Source organism: Daldinia decipiens (genome assembly GCF_022478715.1).
Source record: "Daldinia decipiens strain CBS 113046 unplaced genomic scaffold F4813scaffold_70, whole genome shotgun sequence".
Taxonomy (NCBI): domain Eukaryota; kingdom Fungi; phylum Ascomycota; class Sordariomycetes; order Xylariales; family Hypoxylaceae; genus Daldinia; species Daldinia decipiens.
In genome coordinates, this window is record NW_026054613.1 from 25,725 (window position 1) to 49,786 (window position 24,062).

The 24,062-nt window shown below is 35.5% G+C and overlaps 5 protein-coding genes across 5 annotated transcripts; 2 read left to right on the forward strand and 3 right to left on the reverse strand.

Moving 5' to 3' along the window:
• Positions 1-541: 541 nt before the first annotated feature.
• On the forward strand, positions 542-3,893 carry F4813DRAFT_384021 (NAD(P)-binding protein; the record flags this gene model as incomplete). Its single annotated transcript, XM_049246017.1, has 4 exons — positions 542-1,141; positions 1,211-1,398; positions 2,995-3,044; positions 3,097-3,893. 4 exons carry the CDS (start codon positions 542-544, stop codon positions 3,891-3,893), a joined length of 1,635 nt encoding a protein of 544 aa, XP_049094409.1.
• Positions 3,894-10,393: 6,500 nt separating this feature from the next.
• F4813DRAFT_319975 (60S ribosomal protein L16) lies at positions 10,394-11,916 on the reverse strand. The gene is made up of 5 exons (XM_049240976.1): positions 11,497-11,916; positions 11,202-11,337; positions 11,014-11,067; positions 10,672-10,930; positions 10,394-10,564 (listed from the first exon to the last, which is right to left on the reverse strand). Exons 1-5 carry the CDS (start codon positions 11,515-11,517, stop codon positions 10,426-10,428), a joined length of 609 nt encoding a protein of 202 aa, XP_049094410.1. The 5' UTR covers positions 11,518-11,916; the 3' UTR covers positions 10,394-10,425.
• F4813DRAFT_320009 (BAG domain-containing protein) lies at positions 11,828-13,790 on the reverse strand. The gene has a single exon (XM_049240977.1). The coding sequence runs from the start codon at positions 13,295-13,297 to the stop codon at positions 12,317-12,319; it is 981 nt and encodes a 326-aa protein (XP_049094411.1). The 5' UTR covers positions 13,298-13,790; the 3' UTR covers positions 11,828-12,316.
• Positions 13,791-14,578: 788 nt separating this feature from the next.
• F4813DRAFT_377943 (putative glutaredoxin) lies at positions 14,579-15,753 on the forward strand. Its single transcript, XM_049245297.1, has 2 exons — positions 14,579-15,128; positions 15,234-15,753. Exons 1-2 carry the CDS (start codon positions 15,029-15,031, stop codon positions 15,488-15,490), a joined length of 357 nt encoding a protein of 118 aa, XP_049094412.1. The 5' UTR covers positions 14,579-15,028; the 3' UTR covers positions 15,491-15,753.
• A 1,428-nt stretch (positions 15,754-17,181) lies between these two features.
• Positions 17,182-18,784, reverse strand: F4813DRAFT_320050 (chalcone isomerase). The gene has a single exon (XM_049240978.1). The coding sequence runs from the start codon at positions 18,672-18,674 to the stop codon at positions 17,535-17,537; it is 1,140 nt and encodes a 379-aa protein (XP_049094413.1). The 5' UTR covers positions 18,675-18,784; the 3' UTR covers positions 17,182-17,534.
• Between the last annotated feature and the right edge of the window lie 5,278 nt (positions 18,785-24,062).

Consider the following 24,062-nt stretch of genomic DNA (forward strand, 5'->3'; position numbering starts at 1 on the left):
TCGGTAAGCTATCCAATTTGATATCTTAACTGTGCCGGAGAGTTTCCTGGTTGAATGAAACACCACAACATTAAAGGCTCCAGAACGAGGTATGGGGTTAGAAACGTGGTTGTGCCTGAAGAAGCTTCAAGCATATGCAGTTAGCTGTAGCTGTGCCTCACGGATGTCTCTTTCAAAAGAATTTACCGTAGGGAACCCCTGTTAAGATTGTCGGCAGCTGTCTTATGCTTGGCTGATACCTCTCGGATGGTTTTGAAATAGCAGACTAAGATAAATAAGTGAACTGCTGCTGCCAAGCATGGTTAAAGCTTGCCGGGGTGAGATAGGGGTCTCCTTATAGTAAAAAACCCGAAGGGCACATCCGTAAAGCCCTGTCCATTTCAAACCCTAAGCTCCTTTAGTAATTAGTGACAACCTCCCCGGCAGTCATCACTATATTTACATACTCACCCGAACACATTCGCTTGAGTTAACCAATACAAGTCTAGACTCATTTGTCACTACTCTCAACGCTACTACACTACACACAAAGTCATTCACTATGCCTCCTACCGTTCCAGAAGTTGAAATATTCCCTGTCCTGAAGGGCAAAGTCGCCATCATAACCGGCGCGGCGCAGGGCATGGGAAAGGCTACCACCGAAGTCTTTCTCAAAGCCGGTGCTAAGGTCGTCATGTGCGACATCAAGGAGAAGGAAGGACAGGATGTCGCTGCAGAATTTTCTCAGTTTGGTGACGTTCTGTTCGTCAAAGCTGACATATCGAAGTCAGAAGAAGTACGAAACCTAGTCGAGAAGACTGTAGCGAAGTTCGGCCGGCTTGATGCTGCGATTAACAATGCTGCTCTGACCCCGGACACTACACCGCTTATCGACTTCGACGAGGATTATTGGAGCAAGCTCACAGATATCAATCTGAAGGGTACGGCGCTTTGTTGCAAGTGGGAGATGCAGCAGATGATCAAGCAAGGTGGGAGGGGCACGATTGTTAACATTGCTTCCATCAATGCCTTCAAGCCCCAACCAACTATGCCAGCTTACACAGCTGCCAAGCATGCCTTAATCGGCCTGACCAAGCACGCGGCTATGGAGGGAGGTCCTCATAACATCAGGGTCAACGCCATTGCTCCTGGAGCCATCTATGTAAGAGTTCCCGTTTAATCACCTCACCGAGACTTCAGACGAAAATGATATTAACTAGCAAAATAAAAGACCGATATGTCGGCTGCTGCTATCAAAGCAATGGAGATTTCGGAAGAGGAATTTTCTCAAAAGTTTAGCTTTCTGAATCGGTTTGCTCTACCTCGTGAAGTCGCACAGGGGTCTCTTTGGCTATCTTCTGATGCTTCGTCTTACGTTACTGGTATTGCCATGCCCATCGATGGAGGTTGTTTAGCCAAGTGACATGGGAGTACTTAAGACAGGGGTATCTCACGATCCAAAACCTCGTTTAAACTACATTATATATCCAGTAGCAAATGACTAAATTAATGACTGAGGTATCAAAATGTATACTTACGTATCTACCTACTTACCTGGGTACTCCTTCTAAATGCGTGGCGTGTTCTTAGCTAGACTGTTTCGTTTAAGGGCGTTGTGGGTAGTAAATAGGGACCCATGTGGTATTGTAAAAATCAGCGAGCTGCAGCGTGTTCTTGCGTCTCTCATTCTATATTGAGACAATCTTATGGCAATAATATTTGCGGCAAGTTCTATAATTTGCATTAGGTACCTACCATAGCGGAGGTGGGTAAGTTGACATAACTATTTAGTAAAATAATATTATTTTATCTAGTGATACTATTTTATAAAAACTATATATTATAATTAGCCTGGTGCATTTTATCTTAATGAAATAATTTTATTTGGCGGAATAATTTTATACAGTAGAACAATTCTTTTTTCACGTGACTTTCACGTGACTTTCACGTGAAAAGTAAAGCTGAAATTTAAAAAAAAAATAATAATTAAAAGGACTAATCCTTAAACCTACCATTCTTACGTTTGTATAACCATAATGTCATATAATTAATACGTATTAAAAAGGCGTTATATAAGGTTTAATTCATCATATTTCTAATAATTAATTGATTAAGGTAAAATTGTAAAAACGCGTGTTACACCGCTATTTTATATAAGACTAAGGATTTTTAAGTTATTTAATATGGTTAATTAATTTAACATATAAATATTACATTTAAAGTTTAAAATTTAAATGTTTAAATTAATAAAATAAAGTAGTTAATCTTATCGAATTAATATAAAAACTCAATTAATTTTAAGCTTTATAATTTTAAATTTTAAAAAGGTAAAATTTTAACTTAAAAAGAAAAAATTTTAAAAATTTTTTAAAAAGGTTTTATTTTTTTTTTTAAAGTAAAATTTTTAAAAAAAATAATTAAACCATTAAGATTTTAATAATAATTATATAAAATAAAACGGTTATACGGTTATAGATAATTTTTATAAAGTTAAAAATTAAAAAATAAGATTAAACCCACTTATTTCTAAATCTAACTAATTAAACTATTTAAAATATAAAAACGTTACGCCCCACGAAACCATTCCACAGATAGAACTGTTCCTTGAAACCCCCCACCTCCGCTATGGTATATACGCACATTGGTGGGTACCAACCCCTCGCTTCGACCTAGGTACACGCATCTTTACACTTTACAGGAGATACAGGGTCTGTCGTAACCGCATACAATCAACTAACCTAGCAGTATCTTGCGAAGAAGATGTGGAACCAACAATAATCTGATCTTAGCAATTAATGACCCACCATATATACACTGTAAGGCCATAACAGCTAGCCACGGGTATAATACTCGAACAAGAGTGTTGCTTGGATATGAAAAAGAATTTGGCATACTATTTTACCTATGCATATAAGGACCTCGCTTCCAATACTAGCACATTTTTTTATAGAATTATCTGTCACCTACATTACATTCTCTCAAAATGACATCGGCTCAAGAAACCTCATCTAGCAGCCCTCGGGTTCATGAAGGGAAATTAGCACTCGTCACTGGTTCGGCAAGAAGTAAGTAGTCTTCTATAAATACAATGCAGCGAAGTGTTTCTAACATATACAGGTATCGGTGCTGCCATTGTACGCAATCTTGCTAGCAAAGGATGCAACATCATCGTGAACCACGCCACAGAAACATCTGACAAAGCAGCCGCTGATCTCTGCAGCGAGCTGCACACTGCTCATGGCGTGAAAGCTATCTGGATCAGGGCCAATGTCAGCAACAAGGAAGACTGCAACAAAATTGTCGAGGCAGCTAAGACTCACTTTACAAGCCCCCAGACGGGTAAGATGCAGCTCGACATCCTCATTCACAATGCCGCCATTGGTTATATCGGGTCTCTTGAAGACGTAACAGAGGCCGACTTTTACAAGATGTACTCTGTCAACGTCCTAGGCCCTATCCTACTAACACAAGTCTTTGTGCCATACCTACCTACGGATAGGTCTGGCCGGATTGTCATGATGTCCAGTATCAACAGCAAAATTGGCCCTGTAGCCACGACGATATATTCGGGCACTAAAGGCGCCTTGGAAGCGACGGCGCGGGTTATGTCTCGCGAGCTGGCAGAGCGTGTCACAGTCAATACCATCAACCCTGGCCCCGTCATGACGGACATGTACTTAACTGCGCCGGAAGAGATCAAGCAGACGCTGGCCCTGTGGAATCCCGTTACACCACTGGCACCGGTGAGACCGACGGATACACCAGACGTGCAGGAGCTTGGGAAGAAGCTTGGTGGACGGGCAGCATATGATTATGAGATTGCGGGCATAGTTTCTATGCTGTGTAGCCCAGAATCGGGCTGGTGTACAGGTAGTCTGATCAGTGCTAATGGGGGTCTAGCATTCTCTCTCTGATACCTCTTAATCCTATGGACTTGTTTAGACTTGAATAATCTTAATTGTTCATCCTTGATTAAGTACCTAACATACCTATTGCATAGGTTGACTCTATTCAAGTAATTCGCATCAGATGCCTGGTAGATCGAACCCCTGAATCCCCCAAAGTTTTTGCTAGGCACATGTACTTTGAATGCATTTACTAAATACCAGGTATCTTGGGTAAATTTAGATACCTAGGTACCTACCTAGGTATATATTTAAGTTAATGGCCTCATTGAATTGATATCATGGGTTAAATTAAGTTTTAATGTTTAAGGTTTTAACGTTGCTGCCGCTGACAGATTTTTATTATTTTAGGTAGGTACTTAGGTAGGCGGTCGATAACTATAGATAGCTTTTTCGGTATCTAAGGAAGTTGCAGACCTATGTAACTTCTCAGTGCTAACATGTAAAGTACCAGTACCTAGGTTAGGTAGTCGCACCGATATAGTTTCGTTTAGGTACTTATCGTAGTTGCCGACCTGAGTCCTCACCCAAGGTATCTAGAAACGCCCATTGGACCCTCACATGGAATCTTCCTTTTCCAGCTAACGTATCACCTCGTCTGAACTAGAATTTCTTTGGAGACTGAAAGCAGGTTCAGGAAGAGTCACAGTTTTACTGATCAATTATCACTATCTTTATGATCCAGAAGCCCAGTTCTGTGTGCGTCTACCCTAATTCTAGAGAACTGGTAAGCCTGCTTTGGTCCCAATCAAGTCAAAGACAGGTGAAATGTTATTCATAAGGACAATGTATGTCTTGAATGTACTTTGGCTTGTTAACTAATGTTTATGGAAAGTCTAATTGCATGCTAATAAATGATATGATATGAAGACTCCGGCAAACTGCACACCGTTTTAGTCACCGCCAAAGATCACGAGGCAAATCGTCTCAATAATAATATTGCTGCTAACTTGCCTTAGGAAACAGAAAGGCTGTCGCGAGGCAATACTAGAAGGGCCAACAAGTACAACATTTGTCCTACCGTCAATTGTTCCTATCCTTTTCACGTCGCGCCGCAACTCCTCCGCTTCAACTATTTCCCAACCCCATCATTGCACAAGAACCCTTACTTTACTATTGATTCCTCCATCTCAACCCACAACTCGCTTGATCCGAGAGCTGTGTGGTGATATCCCACAGCCGACCGAGCCATCATCATTCCGGATAATTGTATTGTTGTCAACACCCAGGCATTCAACCGCTTCAACCAAGTTCGCAAGCCCGCGTCCCATGAAGTCCTTAGCCGTGCCACAAAGCTATTGGAATTTGGCATAGATGGAAACCTTGTCCTCGCGGAAAAGGAACTTCGCAACATCTATGCAGACTTCATCAAAAGCCTTCCAAGACCCTTCGATCTTAGCCTCAGCCTCATGAAAGCAGCCAAGGCTCGACAGCATCTCTACAAGGCTATCTGCTTCAACTCGACAAAGCCTAAAGAATCCGAAGAGGCCATGAAGCCTCGTGATATCGTCATTGCCATGCGTACCATCAACTGTTTGAATGGCTTAATCAAGCGTATTCTTGTAGCTGAGCGATCCGGAAACTTTGTCGCCCAGTTTTCAGGTGTAGAGCACTGCGTAAGTACTGGCGTACTGGGTTATTCTTCTCCTAATATCACTCCCTTAAAAAATACGAATTTTATGTCGTTTACCTCCGGTCCCTTAATATCTCCTAAAGGCCAATGTGTCCTTTATAGTCTTCAAGCACCCCTCTTCTGTCGGATATCAGAAGTCTCGTGAAATGTTTACTTTCGTGTCAAAGCTTTCTGGCAGACAAATGGCTAAATGGTGATATACTAATGAAATAGCAGACCATCTGGAACACCGATGTAACGCTCTCCAACCTTGAGCATGGCATTATACGATACCTTGGAGGTCTGAAAAGGTGAATTACCGCCATCTTGGTTCCAGCTTTAGACGTGGGTTAACTAACGCGTTATCAAGAGGGCCAACGTAACAAACGGCACCAAGCGACCCCACGAGTTTACTCCATGGAAGGGAAATTGGTCGAGCACATAGACCGTGCCCATGGTAGTCTCCTTCCATGTAGCCTGTGGCGAGTGTCCCATGCTGTAAGCTGTTAACTACACCTCGAGATAGCTGGTTGAGGTAGGTCGCTTGCAAGGAGCAGTGAATTGGTAGAATACCAATTAACCATGTATAGCCAAACAAGAGCTTAGCTGATGAATGAGAACCCATCTTTGCTGCTATGTATACCGAAGGCCACCTGAGTCAGGTCCTTGGCTCCGTATATAAGCGACCCTGTATATCCTATGGGGGAGATCCTTATCCTTATTTTTAAATGGTATTCGTCGCTCGCGCACTGAAATAAAAAAGTCGAGGCTAAACCCAATTGATACCCAGTCTGTGGAAATTTAAGGAATAAAACTAAGGGTATTTGAAATGATTGAATGCCGGATGGCATCGTTTCTGGAATGGAAAGCTATCAGACTTCTGGTAACTGTGAATTTCCTTCGCTCCATTAATTACATGTATTCTTATACGTGTAGTTATAGAAAATTATATTCGAGAGACTAGGACCTGGGTTAGTAAATATGTCCTGGCTCTCAGTGTGCCAAGTTATGATGGTAACATACCTCCCTGTCGTTAAGTCTCATACGTACGGCGATATAGCACACCATTTAACTGTCTAGTGTTTTTGCCATGTTGTCATTTTAGTATAGACACCATGGGATATACTGACTTCACCCTGGGTTCTATACGCAACTGTCATGGAGTTGGAAAGCTGTTGGGTTAGACGGCTATAGATTGTATGAGCCTGTGCTCTGAAACTCCCCAAGACCTAAATAACTTCGCCGATGACTCTTCCTGGGGTATATACCATATAGTCTGTGTTATAGTGTACCTTGAACTTTTCTGTGAAGAGCCAAGTAAAGCCATTGGGGATCAACGCAGTATGGGTGGCCTCTTATGATGAGTACACGAGATTGTTCGGACACGGTGCCTACGTATCGTAGCTTCATATTCATTCACCATGAATTGACTAGCCACGTGTTTGGCCAGGAAGAGGTTGTCGTTATAGTGACTGAATAAAATTACGAAGGCCGCTGAAGTTTGAACATAATGTACTCCAACGCCTATAATCTCGGCCATAGGGGGTACAATGTGCGTGGCGTATATAGGGCTTATGTCCCGGATTGACAACAGCAGGTTTTGGTATGTGCAGTCGGGCGGTAGACGCTCAATCCATAGTCGACAGCTTTGATTGTTGGTAATAGAAGCGCATTGTTTTCGTGCCAGCCAACGGTTACCAAGGTAGTTGTTTTGACTACCTACAGATGGCGCATCATGTTGAATGTTCGTCGCCATAGTTGAATGATGTGTTAGCGGTATGAGTACCCTTAGTCGTCCTAGTAGTCTTATGTTTTAGTAATATTGTTAGATTCAATTATAGTTGACGGCAATAATGATGGAAATATTTTTGCACTTGAAGCTTTTTCGATCCGATAGGCATCTGTTATGGGAACATGTTGGATAATCATTTAAGAATGCAACCTACTCTCTTATGGTGGTGACTGTGATTACCTGTCTGTTTAGGTAGTTTTATTTGTCGCAAAAGATTTATTATTGTGCAGGATTGTAAAGATTGCAGTTGAAGAGGTGCAGTTGAAGAGGTGCAGTTAAAATGATACTTAGGAATCTGAAGAGGTATGTAGGTTGAGACTGATTTGGAAGGTATTGCTAGGAAATTTACAGCTGGCAGAAAAGTCCGATCGGTGAAGCATTGCAATGTTATCCTAAGTAGGAGGTAGTTGCCCCGTCAAGTGTTGACGTGGAAGGTTGGGGGTTGGGTTCAACTGAGATATCTGGGCGTAAGATTTTAGAGAAAGATGCTTTGGGAATTTGCAGCAGTTACATCCGTCTCATTGACAACTTGTTACTGACAGAGTTCTAGAAGGAGCAATATTTAGAAAGAGCCACTTTAGGAATGTACCCTTTAAGCCATCGTGACTACCTAGGTACATGTCACACAACTAATACGTACTGAATGGGCGATATATGAGGTCTAATTGATGATCTTCCTGATGATCTGATTGATCGAGGTAAAATCGTGGGAACGCGCGTTACACCGCTATTTTACATGAGACTAGGGTTTTTCAGGTCACCTGACATGGCTGACTAATCTGACAGTACATAAGGTACCTACTTAACTTAAGGTAAATGCCTTTTTAAATTGTAGATATGTATTATAACAGAGGTAAGTAGGTTGATATAATTATTTCGTAAAATATAATATTATTTTATAAAATTATATATTATGATTAAATTAATATATTTTATTTTAATAAAATGATTTTATATAATAAATCGATTTTATTATTTACGTAATTTTTACGTTATTTTTAAATAAAAAATAAAGTTAAAATTTATATAATTATAAATTTTATAATTAAAGTTTAAAATTTAAACGTTTAAATAAATAAAATAAAATAATTAATTTTATTAAATGTTAAAATATAAAAATAATTAATTATGTAATTTAATCACGTGTTATCACGTGCGTAAAGTTAAATTTAAAAAAGTTTACTTTTTAAATTAATTTATATATATATAAATCGTGATAGTTTTATTTTAATACCGTGTATTTTTTTCTTTTTACGTATGTTTATTAATGTACATTTAATTTTTATTTAATTATTACTTTTATTTAATCTTTTTACATTAAGTTAATATAAAAATTTAATTAATTTTAAATTTTATAATTTTAAATTTCTTTTTAAAAAAATTTAACCGTTAAAATTTTAATAATAATTATATAAAGTAAAACGGGTTTTTTTAAATTTAACTAATTAAACCATTTAAAACATAAAAATGTTGCGTTTTACAAAACTATTCCACAGGTAAAACCGTTTTTTTAAACCTTTTACATTTGTTATGATAAACACAAACACGTAGCTATATAAGTATATGTAACATCCACATATGCCGGAGTAATTTATAATAAACAATTGGTACCTTAAACAAGATAATCTTTCAAGTATAAGAGAAATTGGTTTTTAATGAGTCCTTTGGAGACATAATAAGGTTTGAGTAAATAGGTACTTATAGATTTGTACTCGTTCCCTCTGATCACTTAAATTATGTTTATTAATGGTAATGCCATTAATGGCTTATGTGAACTATTCAGAAATGATGCTTCTTATATTATCATCATTTTATATGCATAGCTCCAGATAATTTAAAGCAAGATAGTTTTATTGTGCTGATAATATAGACATCACATTCTATAATAAACGTCCAACTTCAGTTTATGTCCATAATAATCTGATATTGCGTTGGTGAAGATGCTGAGAGTCTGGCTACACCATTAATCCAACCAGTGCCTTAATACCTACTATTACAAGGATCTCAAAAGAACCCCTCTATATGTATCACTACCCATATAGAATGCAGTTGATGCTTAAAGCAAGCTCTTATCTCGGCCTGGACTGCTAGATACACTACAAGTTGAATGAAACAGGAATCCGAGTGATTCAACTAAGATAGCCCATCCTGGTAAACTCACAATTCAGAACGGAAGATTCAAGATGATCGAGAAGTTGTTCTCAGACACTCTAGGGCCTATAATCATTTCTTCGTGACTTTTAAAAGGAGAGAGAGGACTGAGTTGGTTACAAGTTACCTAGCTCTTACCACAGTTAATTAACACCGAGGAAGTACATGGGCAGGTAGTTAAAAGGCGCTTAAATATTGTATGTATTATCGTAGCTTATGGCACAGAAATTGTTCTCCTAGGAACTAACACTTCATATAACCGAAGGGAGCTTCACCAGGAGAGAACTAATCTTGGCCCTTCCATGTCATCAGTCAACACTAACCGCAAACTCTAGACAAATAATTCTTTTCTTTAGAGTTGCAACAGTCATATATTGCTAGGGGATCTAGAAGAGGGAGAAATTGGCATATATCAACAGTACTAAAAAAAAAGGCTGAGGACAAGGGCTACGCTAAATTCCTACCTACCTATGCAATGAAGAACAGCAGGAGAACGAAAATTTTGTAAGTTACCAAAAACCTCATGAGATAACCATTCTAAAGCTAGTTGCATGGGCAATACGATAAAATCAACTCGAGGTATTTGGTCCGAAAACTCACATGGAGGCGTTTAAATCGAACAGAGAACGAATCCACTTCCCTGAGATTCATTTACCTAAAACCATTAGTGTAATTAATGACGCGGCTAACCTAGCGAAATCACGTGAAACGCATCACAGTCCAGTATCACAATGATTCTCTTTCTTGAGTTCGTTTTTCTCATTCGGTGTCTAGACGACGAATTCGTAGAACATAGGACTAGAGCCGGTGAACATATCCCCAACCCTATGATCGCCCCTGCCTTCCCTCGAATTGCGCAGTATGACAAGAGAAAATATGATCAAGTTTCCCTAACCCACACGCCGGATCTAGTTGCAATATGAGACGGAGTTGTCCTGGTATTTGTTTTGGTTACCCGGAAAAAATGCAGAAGGATGAAGAAACAATTAGTAGCCGTAAGACTTGAGGGCATCAGCCGTCTTGCTGTCGACCTTGGCGTTCTTCTTGGCCTCGGACTGTTGTCGCAGCGCCAGCTTCTTGCGCTCGTAGTACGCGGCACCCTTTGCCTTTCTGCGCTCCTCGAGTCTGTCATCGGTAAGTCAGTACAATTTGTGCTAAGGAATAGTAGCCTATGCTCCCGTGTAATCACATAAGGAACATGGCATGGCGGGGCAAATCCATGTTTAACGTACCTCTCAACAACACCCTGGTACTTCCAGCCGACCTCATGGCTCAGGCGACCAACAGTGCAGAACTTTCGGCCGGGTTGCAATCGCAGAACACGAAGAGCCTGGGGAACAACCATCTTCTTCTGCTTGTCATACGGGGGAGGAACACCCTCGAAGACCTTGAGTCGCTCCAATGCGGCGGCGCCTCGGGCGGTCTTGTGGGGAATCATGCCGCGGACGGCCTTGTAGAAGATCCTTGAAGGGGCACGGAAGTGGAAGGGACCTAGGAAATGTTAGATATCTCGTATTCTTCGGAATTCGAGTCGCGATCTATCTAGAATCGCCGCGGGGAAAATTCGAACATACCACCTCGGGTAGGGTTGTATCGGGTCATCTTGCGAAGGTAGGCGTGGTACTTGACTGGTTGTTATGTTAGCCGCTGTATTCTACTTTTCGTCTACCGATCAAAAGATTTCCAAGCTCTTGTCCAATTTCATCGCGGTCCTGACAAATTCCTAAAAGATCGGAACGATTGGAGAGTGGAGGTTACGTACGCTTTGAGCGGAAGAATTCACCCGAGATGTTCAGGGCCTCGGAGCGGACCACGACGATCTTCTGACCATTGAGGAGCTGCTTCGCGACGATACTGGCAAGTCGACCGAGAAGGTGACCCTTGCCATCAATGACGACCTATAAAGGAATCTCATATTAGTCTCGACGTATAATTGAATGATTATTTGTGTAGTATTTTAATTGGCAACGAAGGCCGGCCACCGACTGATTCAACTCGATATGCCCCCTTGCTCGCCGGGAAAGAATAGTGCTGAAAGAATAATGTCGGCTACTCACAACAGGCTCGAAGGACGACATCTTTCCGGATCGTCACCGCGGTGGTTCGCGGGGTGATGAGAAGGAATGTGGAAAGAAGATAACGAAGGAGGAATTGAATAGCTCAAGAGCGCAATGGGAAAATGCGTCTGAGACCTATTGGATTATTCCTCGCTGTTGTTGGTTAGTAGTCGCGGTTGTTGTTGAGGGTCGCAAATGTGAAAAGGTTCATCACAGGATGATGAAAATTATCGGGCACACAATCGCAGAGTGTGCACCGTGGGAGAAGACCGCTAATCCAAGTTTGGAATGGTGGGGCTCTGGCGGGAAGCGAGAGGGTTTATCGCCTAATGCACCTAGGGCTCGTATAACCTAATACTTATTCCAATTGCCCACTTTTTGGGTGCATGTACCTATTCTGCTTACCTTATACATGTACTTACCATAATAGAGTTTAGGCAGGATGTGCTTCTCACGATGGCTTCAATGTTCGCCTCAACCCTGTAACGTACATCATTCATCATTGGCCATGTAAATGTATATAGGTACCTAGGCATCTCGCCATTTCCTATTCATTCGGGCTTGATTTATTTTTCTCTCTCCTTCTATGCAACCATTCCTTGGGTACAATATATGTAATATTGTCAACCCGTCTTGTGATAATGCATCGATATCTATCTGGCCTATGAACCCGTCGTTTGCCAATCAGATATGTGCTAGGTAGAACTAGTGAAATACTATCGTGATGGAGTAGCTTGGACAGCAATCTAAGGTAGAGGTGAATCTCAGAAAATATGATAGTTCTAGAACCCGCAAGTAGGAAGAGATGCATGCTCATAGATCACCTATCCTTAGGTCTACTGGAAAGAGGTAGACGTTCATCGATGTCTGTCAAGACATCCTGGACATACTTCACGAGCTCCCTCCTCATCGCTCTGACATCCGGGTCACCTCCCGTATCTACCTCGTCTAATTTCAGTAACACATGCTGCATGATCGTTTCGCTTAGCTTCCGATGTTCATCTTCCAATCTCTTTTTCTCTTTAGGCGGGTTATCTAAGAACTGCTGACAAACTGGCAAGAGTTGTGCGTCGAAATGGGATCTAATCGCGTCTATCTTGCCTTTAGGTCCTGAAGGCACTGCGGGAGACGGTACCCTGGATGGGTGAATAGGCGGATCTGGAGACGGCTTCCTAGTCTCTCGTTCTCGCTGTCCGGGTACTTCGAGATTTGCAGTACTTTCGCGGGGGTCGATGCGATCTTTCTTCTTCTTCCGACCCTTGTTCTTCTTGGCCTTCTTCGACTTCTGTTGATCCTCTGTAACGATAACTTCCTCGCTGCTGCTCTCGTCATCCTCATCGCTTAGTTTTCCCTCAGGTACTACAACTAGCAACTCGCTATTGTTCTTCACACCGTAGTCGCGAATGGGGACATCCTGCTCTGTGAGTTGACGGCCTTTGTAGAGCATCTTCATACGACGAGTCCGACGGTCGCTGAGATCCATGACTAATCCCACGCGAACCCGCACATCTCTCACAAGTAGTTTACCATCGCCGATAGAATATGCAGGGAAATGTACAGGATATGTAACACCCTTGTTTTTGATTAGGAGAACGTCATCGTCGAGGTTAGCAGGAGGTGGAGCTCGTCGACTTTGAGGGTCATAGGCCCGGGAAGAAGATGGTAGGGTGGTTTCAAGATCTTCGGACGTTATATAGCTAAAGTCATCTTCGGTGACATGAGGTACGCCCTGAGTGTCGGTCTGTGAAGCGTATGGCGATATGTTGTCGCGGCTACGACCCCAAAACCGGGACATCATCATGAAAGGTAAGGCAAGCACAGCGGAACTGTAGGCTAATGTTGAATACGAAACTCCCTGCGAAGCAAGGTACTCTCTGGATCCGACGACAGCTTCGGAGAGATGGTCAACTGTTGCCTGGACGCAATTCTGTAATGCAGGTGGTAATAATGTAGTAAGGTTCTTGATGGCACTAGCCGATGCCAAGATTGCCTGATTCGAAGCCACCTTGAAGAGCTAGGTTGTCCCGGAGGACACCTAGCGATGTTTCTTTATTTTAACTTGCGGAAAAGCAGCTGCAGAGTTGCAGATCTAATCAGTGGTGCCGAGACTTGCGGCAGACAATCTTTTGACAATCCGTTTGACTGGATGCAGGTAATATCGGGACGGAGCGGTGCATACGTATAGTTCTAGGACTTATGCATAAGTTTCGACTGCCTTATAGGTTATCGCCTCCCAACTAGGTACATAAAGCAAACCGGATTGCCGTTGCGACTCTACAAGCTGGTAGAAGGTAGGCCTTAGGCTCTGGACTTTAGAGATGTATAGTATCTGTGTATATGAACTTTGTATACTTTCACTAGTCCCTTTATTTGCTGATGCCGACTATCTAACGGATCGATGATGCGTTGTCGCTGTTAGACAGAGAAGTTCGGTCAAAGAGGAACCCACGATAGGCCGCTAGGGAAGGTCATGCGATTCGAAGAGTAGCTTGGTTATGGATCTTCCGTAAAAGAATCGTCTGGGAGGTTCTCTCTCTTATTGGACCGAAAAATAGGCAGTTCCACAACTAAGAGATCGCATCAATGGGTCGTGTGCAATTTGTTTGGAAGCAAAACCGGCAGACACGAGCATGAGCGATAAAGGTCGAGGATTCTTTGCCAATTGCTCAAGGGATGGCCTATCGATAATATATCCAGAGCAAATAGGATATGTAAGGAGAAGATTTGGTTATTGGTAGGTAGCTTATCTAGGCCCTGGCTTTTTATTTTTTTTATTTTTTTTTAATATCAGTCACCAATTGGTGAGGAGCCAGGTGTCGGAGCTTCAGTGGTTGAAACAAAGACAAGGCTGGCTGTGGATTTTATCTCAAGAGACCATTTGTTAACCCCATTTTTAGGTTGGGCGGGGTTAACAAGGCCGTTTTTTATGTAAGCTAACATGACCTATGTACCTACCTAAGTAGCTGGGCAGTTGAAGGATTAGTAGGTACCTACCCCACTTCCACGTCTTGGATGCTGTACATGTACATAGTACCTAGACCTAGGTACCCAGATACAGCCAAATTCGGTACCAGCGCTCAACCGCTTTTTTCTTCATACATACATGTACCCAGATACACATGTTCAGTAATTGCGTCATTTTCTAGGTTATGTAGCTGTCAAAATCAGATATGTACCTTTCGGCAAGACCTATATGAACAGGTACGTTGTCTATCCTGATTGTTAAATTCCGGAATCTGTTGTCTATTGGCTCTGTGTTACGTACATGGATCTCAAATAATTGATCTCACGTTTTGCAATTGCGCCTTGGACCTCCTGCCGCCGTAAGGTCATATCTAGAGTACGTATCTTTCATCCCGGGTCCGCGGCACACATTCCACCGACGACATCCGCGACCCTGTAACGAAATCGGGTCATGACAAATACAATTCGCCATATCCATTACGCCTTAGTAAAAAACACTATAAAATACTGATACCCCACCAGTCCATAGATAACAACATTGATTTAACTACATAACCTAGCGACTTTCATGTTTCTTATCCGCCGACTTTTCTCTGCATCTATATCGCCGCAAGCCATGGCCGAAGCTAAGACCAAAGCTCAGAGTATCATCGATGAGAATGCCGTCGGTAAGTATTTACTACCTACTGATTAGCTCCGTTGACATAAATCAGTCACTGCTATATCGGACCCTTGCGCGATTTACTCCAGCTGACAAGAAATGCCCTCTGTAGCGGTGTTCTCTAAATCGTATTGCCCCTACTGCAGCGCCTCGAAGCGCCTTCTCGACAGCCTAGGTGCCAAGTACAAGTTGGTAGAGTTGGACGAGGTGCCCGATGGCCCTGCTATCCAAGATGCGATCCAGGAGATTTCGGGCCAGCGCACTGTCCCTAACATCTGGATCGGAAAGAAACACATCGGTGGCAACTCAGACTTGCAGGCTAAATCTGGCGAACTGAAGAGTCTGCTTACCGAGGTTGGCGCTTTGTGACTAAATAATTCCCGATCTAAGTTATGAAGGGCTATAAGATGACGCCACAAGTCCTCGGGTGTCTTACGACTAGGAACAGAGAAAGGATTCGTCATGTTTGGTATTCGAGAATATGCGTCTAAACATGTCCTTCTGACGGGGTGGATCGGGACATAAATAAGCAATGATGATAAACTTACTTGTAAATCAGACATCTTATAGATAGCCATTGTTATTAGCTAGAGTACTGCTCTATGATTAAATATAGGTCGGTTTATATGAAACAGAGCTTCTGTTTACGAGTGACGAGCTTGCTTAAGTTTTAGTGGTATAATTAATATTGTCGCTTTACTGTACCTATCCTAATTTGCCTATGGACGGATATCTGTTTAATAAGGGGGTTTCATGGCCCTTTTCCAAGCCCTAAAGTATATCCCTTAATTGTAAAACCGCATAATAAGCAGGCCACGGGAATATCATATTGATATATACCTCTATTTCGCGAATGGGTATATCATTAGGGACTTCAGCTGTGATTCGCTCCATCATCCACCTTCAACTGGATCGTTTATCCTCGGTAGTTTACACCAACACCCTTGAATCAAACCCTAAATCAAGTAAAAATACGAATGATCTATGAAATTACCGTACAAGAACCCCTGTGTGTTTCTTTCCTTAGGATTAACGTATATTGGTCCAGCGTATAAGCCGACCCAGAAATTATTTTAAGTACTACTTTCGAATGCAAAGTTGGGAAATACTTTCAAAAACATTGATGTGCAGCTCCATACCAGTGGGGAATCGACGGCTTTGGGGCTCTCTCGTGCTTCGCGGGCTGCGATTACTCTAGAGCAGCTTTAAGGGAGTCTAGGAAAACCATTAGTGTGAGTGTTAATTCGTACCTCTCCTGCTAGTTAAACTTTTCACGAACCAAAATCATAGAAACAAGTTCCATAGCTTAAAGAATGGAACCGATATTGCGTGGAACAAGTAAATCGAGCCTCTGCGCTCATACGCCAAGGGGCTTACGGAATTTCCGAACGGAAAGGACTGCTGAAATGTGCGTCGGAAAAGGGTATATAAGAAACTTCGTCACCTATGAACCACGGAATGATTCATGTGGCATCCTTCCTCGGAAATTCTTGAGAGCCGAAAGGATCGATGTGCTTCAAGCTCGTACGAAGGCGTCTCAGAAGGGGGGGGTATGCTTTCGACAGTCGCTGTAGCAGTGCTGGGAGCTGGTGCGCCAGGACGAGAGTGGCTCACGTGCCGAAAGGGACAAAACCACATAGCCAGGATGATGGCGATCAGCACGATAGGGACGAGGATTACAGCAATGGTACTTGCCGTATCCAACATCCTGTCGATTAGCAACGCAGGATAAAATGGGCATCGAGCGCTTCGACTAGGCCAGCCACGTTAGGGATTCGGCAGCTAAGAGTTCGAGGAAAATCTTTCGGAGAATATCTAGGTGGTCTAAGGTGGTTTTTTGACATTGGAAAATTGCACAATAGAGAAGGAATAGATGCGTTCGAACGACATAGTCGAATAGCTTTTTTGAATTTTTCCTGGTTTCAGCAACAGGTGGTTGCATTTACACTCGGTACAACGTGACCATTTAATTTATGTATGAGTAGTATACAGCCATATCGGTTCATGGTATTCGATATCAGGTCTAAGCTCTGGTGTGAGCTGGTGTTTTTCGCTCGTGTCTGAATCTATCATGTCTATCATACAACCACCGGCGTCGGTAGACGATGAGTTCCCTTCGTCATGATGAAACAGGGCCAAGCAGCTCGTATCGAGGAGGTGAATAAGATGTCGTCACATTCGGATCTTTAGCCTACCTTAGTATACCCGGCCAAGTAGCATACTTGAATCACCCGGGGTCATCTTGCATTACCGAAATGTAGATGGGTAGTAAGGGTGGGCAAACTGACACGATCCTGATCCTATCGCTAGATGGTACAGTAGCAAGTGGAATGCTGGGTAATATACACCAATGCACGGCTGCTCAACGCCCAAATGTACAGTTCGCCAGTTATGGGTGACTTCGGCATATGCGTCATACCACCTGTGTGGCGACCGTGCCCACTGGTCTCTCCACAAACTCCATGATACCCTCGACAATATTCTTCCTCGCCGGTTCAGATGCAACTTTGCTGCCGGCTAGATAGTTGAGCCACAGCAATCGGGATACTCGTTCATCGGAAACGCGTCCAATTGTTCCCATGCCGGCCTTACCATCGTCGAAAGTGATCGTCAACTGCCCAGCAGTGTCGCGAACCAGCAACATTTCCCGCCCCTTTGGCACCTTGCCTCGGTTGAATAAACCTCGGAAGTCCTTCATAGCCACGACGAAACTTTCATCACCAAAATCACGGCTATTACCTTGCGACCTCGCCGAAATCGCTCGCACGAATCCATCCCTTAAGTGATGAAAGTCGGTATCTCTTACCGGCACAACCCTGAATAGCGAGCGTGGTCGTACGTCCTGCAGTATGTCGTTCCACAGCTTTTCTCCCCGCTTCGAATCTAACAGCGCCTTGCGCAATTCGTCCTTTTCATTCGGCACGAGTGTCGTCGCGATAGGATTGATCTCCTTGACCAGGCGCGACTGTAGCGCAGCGATATCCTGTGTGGCGATGTAATATCCAACCATATACACTTGAATGCCTAAGAAGCTGACTGTCCTCACGCCCAGGCCGACCAATGTGTACTCTACCCCGTTGACCATCTCCTGCCCTTCTATAGCACCAAGCGCAATGTCAAGGAGTCGTGGAAATGTCGGGACAGTAGTATTTCCCGTAGGCACAAGCTCTTTTCCATCTCTGTCGTGGATAACCGTTTTGCGCTTCGAACCAGCTTCGGTGCTAAAAGGGTCGAGCTTATCCGGTAACCCGCTGTCGAACTTTGTCGGCTTCTGAAGCCTTATGTAGAGAAGATATGAGGTGTAACAGATACCAACTAAACCCGAGACTGCGCCGCATAGAAGGAAGGTTCGCCGCCGAACGTAGTAGTTATGGGATTCTGTGCGCATACGACTGACATTGAGGTTCTCGACCGCTCGGTGGATTGGCCGCTGAGGCCGTAGGAATGTGCGGCATTGTTGCGGGTTAAAACATCGGCGGCTAGAATATAGACATTGGCGCGATATAAGAGTTTTGAGTGCGAGACCAGTCTGTGAGGTGCATATCGGCTTCATCGTGGGCAATGTGGGCAATCGTATACATTGGAGAGATGTGTTGCTTTCCGTAAAACCAATTGAAGCTTTAAGTTGAATCCAAGAGCAAAGGTACCTAAGGTACCTTCAATAGGTACCTAGTACATGGGCAAGTGCCTTAGCGCCCGGGGGGAGGGGGTCTTTAAAAATGCTTATAGCAATGATTTATGACATGTCAGATTAGTTAGCCATGTCAGGTGACCTGAAAATCCCTAGTCCCATGTAAAATAACGGTATAATACGCGTTTTTTCGATTTTACTTTAATTAATTAAATTATTAAAAATATAATAAATCAAACCTTATATAATGTTTATTTAATATATATTAATTATATAATAATTAAAAATTTTATATATTTAAATTATATAACTTTTAAAGATAAAATTTTAATTAATATTATATAATATAATATATACGCATTAAAATAAATTGTAAATAAATTATTATTTATTTATTATTTTATTATAAATTTTATTATATTATTATTAAGTTTTAAATTTAAATATTTTAACGATTAAAATGTATAAAATAAAACGTTTATATTATTTATTTAAAATTATTAATTTTAAAAATGGATAAATTTTAATAACGTTAATATATATAAGGAATTTAAAATTTAATTTAAGTTTTTTTTAATATATTAAATTTAAAATTATAAAAAATTATTTAATTTATTTAAATTTTAATTAAAAATAAAAACTTTATTAAAAAATTAATTGTTAATAATATTAATATTAAATAATTAACTTTTTTTTTAAATAATATAAAAAATAATTAAAGGTTTATAAAAACTTTAATTATTATTATATAATTAAAAATTAAAAATAATAATTACAATTTTAAAATATTAATATAATGTTATTTTATAAGTTTAAAAATTAAATTATAAATTTATATAAATAAAGTTAATAATAAAAAATTATTTTAAAAGTTTTTATATAAGATTAAAACCTTTAATTAATTATATATAAATATAAAATGATATTATTAAATGTTTAAAAGGTATAATTAAAGATAAAGTTAAAATTATAAAAATAAATATAAAATTATTATATTTATTATAGTTAAAGATATTAAATAAAACTTAAATGTTTTAACTTTAAATCAAGCTTTATTAAACTTAATATCAAGGATTTTTAAAATGAAAATAATGATGAAAAAAAAGAATAACTTATATTAAAAGTAAATGATATTATGTAAAATAAATGTATATAATTATAAATAATATTTATATTAAAAATATAATTATATAATTAAGATTAAAGTTATTTAATATATTAATATTAATTTATAATTTCTTTTTAAATTTTAATAAAATTACGAAATTTAATTTAATTTATAAAATAAAGATTAAAACTTAAAAAAAGAAAAAATAAAATAATATAAGTGAAAATCAAATCTTAAGCCTTAAAATTTTTTTTTACACTACTTAAACTATTAAAGCTATTAAAGTTTTTAATTATTAACCTTATAATATAACCTTTTTAATATTTTAAATATTAATAAAATCACGTAATAAAATTATAATAACGATAATGTAAATAAAATAATTTAATTTATTTCTTACTTTTATAAATTAAAAAAATTTCGTTTTTTTATTAAAATAATTTTAACTTTTTATTTATAATAATCTTTAACATTTAATAACTCTACTTTACCAATAGCTTAAAAGCCTTTAATGTAATATTACATTATACCTTTTATTTTAAAAATTATAATTAACTTATCTTATAATATTTTTTCTTATTTGCTTATTTTAAACAGTTAAAATAATAAATCCTTTATTAATTATTTTATAAAAACTTAAATTATAAATATTATAAAATAATCTTATAATGTTTAAAATTTTAAAGATTTTAAATTTAACTAATGTCGCACGGTGCACGGGCCTTACAGCCGTGGGTATGGCGTAACTGCCACACCGGTTATAAGTAGTTAAAGCGTTAATTATTTTTATTATATAAATATTAATTATAAAAGGGATATGTTTTTTATATTTTATATTAAAAAAATAAATTTTTTAATAATATTTAAGTTATTATATATATTTAAATAATATTAATAATTTTTTAATAATTATAAATTTAATTTATATTTAGATTTTATTATAATTATATAATAATAAATATAAATATTTATTTATTTTTTTTTATTATAAAATTATTAAAATAATTATTTTATTTTTATATTATTATAATAGATTTATATAGTAAAGATTTATTTAAAGTTATTTTTTTAATTTTTATAATTTTTTTAAATATTAAATATAATTATTTATATTAAATATTAAGAATAAAATAAATTATTTTATAATTTAATATTTAAAAATAAATAGATTTTAAAAAGTATATATTTATTTTAAATTTTATTAAATAGATTAAAATTCTTATATTAAAAATAATTAAATAAAATAAAATAAATATATTTAAATAAATTAAAGTTATTTATTAAAACGGTGGTATATTAAACTGGTATAATATCATATCGTTAAAAGTAAAGGTATTATTATATAATCTTAAATTATAAGCGATATAAAAGTTTAATATTTATTATATTCTTTTAATTAAATAATCATAATTATTATTATTTAATTATATATTTAATATAAATATATTTATTATTTTTTTATATTTATAATTTATAGTTTTATTTTACGTATTTATTTTATATATCTTATTTAATTAATAAATCTTTATAATTCTTTTAAAGTATAATACTATTATTAACTATTTAAGATTTTTTATAAAAATTTAAACATTAAAATGATATGTTATATTTTATAAAAGATATTAATTTTTATTTAATGGTAATTATTATGGGATTTAAACCTATAATTTTAATCTTAAAAGGATTATTAAATATTAATTAATGAAAATAGTTTTAAAAATCAAGAAATTAATTTTAAATATTTATTAAAAAAGTTTATAAAAAAATAAAAGGATTATAAAAACTCCGAAAACTATTAAGTACTTAAAATAAATTATTATTAAATTATTATAAAAACCTTTTTATAAATTAATATTATTTAATTAAAAATATTTTTACTAATATAAAATAATTATAATTAAAATATATTAAAAAAATATTAAAAATAATTATATAATATAAAATTATTTATAAATTAAATAATTAAAAATAATAATTAATATTATAAAATCTATAAATTAAAAAATATTAAATAGGAGTTGGTATCTCTTGTAAAGTATAGCATATCATTTTAACGTTTAGATCTTTGTGAAAAGCTTTAAATAGTTAATGATAGCATTATATTTTAAAAGAATTATAAGGATTTATTGATCGGATAAAATATATAAGATAAATATATAAAATAGGGTTATAAGTTATAAATATGGAAAAATAACGAATATATTTATATTAAATGTATAATTAAATAATAATGATTATGGTTATTTGATTAAAAAAATACGATAAATATTAAACTTTTATATGGCCTGTGACTTAAGATTACATAATAATACCCTTGTTCTTAGCGATGTGGCACTATACCAGTTTAATATTAAAATATATAATTAAAAATAATATATAATTATAATAAAATTATTATTAAGGGATATGAAATTAATATTTTTAAAGATTATAATTAAAATATAATTAAATATTAGTAAAAAGAAAATATAAATTAAAATATAATATTATAATTATATTATTAAAACAAATAATTTATAGTTAATAAATAATAAAACTTAACGCTAAAAAATCTATTTATTTATTATTTTAAATATATAGAAAAATCTATTAATTAAAATATTAAAATAAAACAAATAAAATATTATTAAAATTATTATAATAATTTTATTATTATTTATTTTAATATATTTTTAAAAGGTATAAATAAAGGCTAAATTAATAATTATTTATTTATAAATTAAATTTTACGTTAAAAAAAACGTTATATAATAGTTAAAAAATTGATTAATTTTTAATAAATAAAAATAAATATTATTTTTATTTTTATATTAAAAATAAAAGGTAAAGCCATTAATACAAATTATTAATAAATTAAATATTTTTTATATTTTTATTATAATAAAATATTAATTAATTTTTTAAAAATATTTTTAATTAATTTTAAGCTAATAATATTAATTTAAAAAATTAATTAATATAATAAAGAATAATATTTAAATTAAAAATATAATTAAGTTTATTATTTCTTAAAAATATTATTTTATTATTTATTAATATATTTTAAATATTATTAATTACCGATTTTATTTATATTAATTAGTTAAAATTTAAAATATATAAAAATATTTTAGCTATATTATTTAATAATAAAAACAATTAAAATAATAAATTTTTAAAATAATTTTTAAGCTTTAAATAAATATAATTAATAGTATTTATTAATTAATTATAATAAATTATTGTTTAAAATTTTAATAAAAGAATATTTAATTAACGTAGAAAATTAATTAATATTTAATTAATTATATATTAGGATTTTATTAAAAATATATTTATTATATTAATTATTATTTTAATTTTAACAATTTTACTAATAGTATAAATATTAGTTTTTAATTAAAAATTATTAATTTATTTATATTAAATTATTTTATTAAATTTATAAAATTATAAAGATAAGTTATTTAATAGAATAAATATTATTTAATAGTTAAAAAATATTAATAAAATTCTTTACTAATATAAAATAGTTAATTATAACCAAATTAAAGAGATTTTAATATAGATTATTAATAATAATATGTATAAGAAAGTTAATATAACTATTAATAATATAATTATTTAAAATAAAGTTTAGGTTTTATTAAAAAAGAAATTTATTATATATAAATTAAAATTAAAAAATCTTAGAAATAAAAGTATTTTTAATAATTTTATTAAATTTATAAATTTAATTAAAAATTATATAATTTTTTTTAAAAATATTAAGTTAAATATAATATAAAATATTAATTTTAACAATTATATTAATATTATTTTAAAATAAATTAATAATAATATTTTAAAAGATATTATTTATTATATTTTTTTTTTTTTACAAATATTTAAATTACATTATTTAATATAATTAAAAGTATAATATATAATTAAATTAATAAAAAAGTTAAATTATTAAATTATTATTATAATAGTAAGAAAGTTAAGCTTTAAATTTCCAATAATATTAAAAATATCTTGCAATAATTTATTAATTATTTATAAAAAAATAACATTAATAATTAGCTCCAATTTAAAATCTTTACAAAAAATAATAAATTATAAAATTTATTAATTATAAAAAATTTAGTAAAATATTTTAATATTATATAAATTAATATGTAAAAACCATAATAAAATAAATTAAATAAAAATTAATAACTATTAAAAATATATTAAAAACA